The following is a 2,565-nucleotide window of genomic DNA, read 5'->3' on the forward strand; positions in this document are numbered from 1 at the left end:
TCTTATGTTGAATATGGGATTAATGAAATCCTAGAATATAACCCCTGAAACAGTTTCGTTTTCAAAATTAGGCTACATCATGCTTAGGATGCACCCCCCCCCCCCCCCCCCCTTTTTAGAAAAAAATAATTGTAACTTCTATATAAAATACAAAGTATAAGACTCTTAGATCATATTTGGTTTTTCGACATAAAATGAGATTGAAAAAAAAAGGAGTGGATGTATCTTATTCCATATCTAACCAAACATTAATCAGGATAAGTGGTGCAATATACTATACAATATTTTTTTTTTATATCCCCGCTATATGGAATACAATTATCCTAAGTTGAGATATGGGATGTACACATCTCATGGGTCATAAATTTATTCTTTTTATTTATTTTATTTTTTTCAATTTTTTTTTTCATTTTTTTTCATTTTTTTATATTAATCATTTTGATTAAAAAAAAAAATTTATAGTTCAAAACAACTTCTTAACTCGTAATTTCCGAAGTGTAGACATTTCCTTGGACTTAAATCCCTAACAAAATACACTTTCCTACAACAGTATATACACTCCAAAATCTGAATTTATTCATGAAGTAACAACACACATTAATTAAGTGTGTACGGTGTTTACTAGATAGGGTGAAAAAAAACGGAGGCATGATACCTCCGGAGGCACTCTAGAATTTTCCAAGAATTAAATAGCTTTTGAGTATCTGACAAATTGTTACACTTCGTGTGCATATCCAGAGTGGCAGTTCCTACTACGACATCAGTCCCAAAATCAGTCTTTAATGCATGACCATGAAACTGGGAGCCTACTCTTGATGCAGATAAACCCACACAAGACCTTGACAAACTAGCAAAAGTAGATTGGCTCAACCCAATTCCCGCTTTCTGCATCTCCTTGAACAATTCTAAACCACCCCTGGGGTCATCACTCTGAACACAACCTGCAATTATGGCACTCCTAGAAACCCAATTCTTTTCAGGCATACCATGACAAAACTGAATTGAACAATCTAATTTCTAACATTTTGCATACATATCTAATAAAGCACTTCCAGTAACCACGTCACAATCAAAACCCATTTTAACTGCAAGTCCATGAATTTGGATCCCCCACCATGGTCTTCCAAAGAGGAACAAGATTTCAACACAAGAGCAAAAGTAGTACGGTCAAGCACTGTACCCATTCTTCCCATCTGTAAAAAAACATCAATCACCTTTCGATGATCACCATTGTGCAAGTACCCTGAAATCAAAGAGTTCCACGACACCACATCCCGTTTAGGCATTGCTGTTGAGGCCTCGCGTCCTTGTGATCCATGTAGATGCTGAATGGACGCACGATCCAAACTAATACTGAGTTCTGGTTCAGTAATACCTGCAAAAGATGTCCGGACAAGGTGTCCGGACACACCCTCCGATGGTTTTGTCAGCCATGTATCTAGAGAGATTTATCAGTTGGCCTTTTACTAGGTATCGCAAGCTTACCTTCTTCCTTGCATGAAGGTTCATATATATAGTGACAGAAGCTCTGCCTCCCTCTTTAATGGTGAGGAGACTTCTTGGCTCGTCATGATGCCTCTAGGTGGTGGCAGGGCCATCATCACCCTACGGGCGATTGTCAGAGATCTTTGGAGGTGACTTGGCTGTCACAAATTGTGGGAGGTGACTTGCCATCATTCCTGTCCTTTCGTTCTGCAGGCGACGGAATGTGGGTTGTGGCAGGCTGTTGGAATGACGTAGTAAGACTTGCTTACTTTGGTCAATGATCAGGACAACAATATATCCGGATAGGATATGGCGGTCGTCCGGATGTGATATGGCGGTTGTCCGGATGTGGTGTTTGTGAGTGCCGTGTGCTTCTCCCTGAGGGAGTCCGGATTGGAGAAGCGCGCCACGTGTCCTCTTGGGGGAATCCGGATGGAGCCGATTCGGATAGAAATGTGTGGCACGTGTCATCAGGGGGAGGGGTCCCTACAATGCCCCCCTTTTAACCTGTCCATTTTGCCCGGGCAAAATGGGCGGGTTAAAAATGATTTTTTTTGAAACTGAGGTTACCTCTTTCGCTCATTGGGCCACGTGGTGCGAGGAGGCGAAGAGGAAGTAGAGCATTTATGACGAGTCGCCGTCTCTGGGAATTCCCAGGCAGCGTGTTTGTTCAATAATGGCGCAGTTGGGCGTTTAGAATACCGAGAGGCTGTCTCTCATTTAATTAGCGGACGGAGTCCTTCACTCTTGCATTTTGTCTTCTGCATTTTCTATGGAATTTGCTACTAGCGCTTTCTTTTCAGCCTTCTGCGCATTCTCATTTGTGAGTGAGGTTTGAAGGTTTCTGCTAGCAACATTCTTGTCGAGACGGTGACTGTACCGCGAAGTTCATCTTTTTTTCGCCAGTTTATACTCGGTACGTTTTCTTTTCCTGTTTTTCTACCATTTGTATTTGCTTTGTGGTTGCTTCTGGTTTTGTTTGGGCAAGTTGCTTGTGACTGGGGGTTGGTACCAGTTTTTAGGGTTTTTTCGGGAGGGATTGACTGTGTTTTGGGTGGGTTTAGGGTTTCTGTTGCCCCC

The 2,565-nt window shown here is 41.8% G+C and overlaps 1 protein-coding gene across 1 annotated transcript in view; it reads right to left on the minus strand.

Annotated features, from left to right (window-relative positions):
- Positions 1-1,286, minus strand: part of LOC117932015 (pentatricopeptide repeat-containing protein At3g02330, mitochondrial-like) — a 34,739-nt gene extending 33,453 nt beyond the window's left edge. Inside the window, exons 1-2 of the mRNA XM_034853069.1 lie at positions 1,060-1,286; positions 720-958 (exon numbers count right to left, since the gene is read on the minus strand). Of these exons, the coding sequence (XP_034708960.1) occupies positions 720-958; positions 1,060-1,286 (466 nt within the window). The remainder of the gene's footprint in view (positions 1-719; positions 959-1,059) is intronic.
- Positions 1,287-2,565: the final 1,279 nt, after the last annotated feature.

Source organism: Vitis riparia, chromosome 15 (assembly GCF_004353265.1).
Source record: "Vitis riparia cultivar Riparia Gloire de Montpellier isolate 1030 chromosome 15, EGFV_Vit.rip_1.0, whole genome shotgun sequence".
In the NCBI taxonomy this organism is placed as follows: Eukaryota; Viridiplantae; Streptophyta; class Magnoliopsida; order Vitales; family Vitaceae; genus Vitis; species Vitis riparia.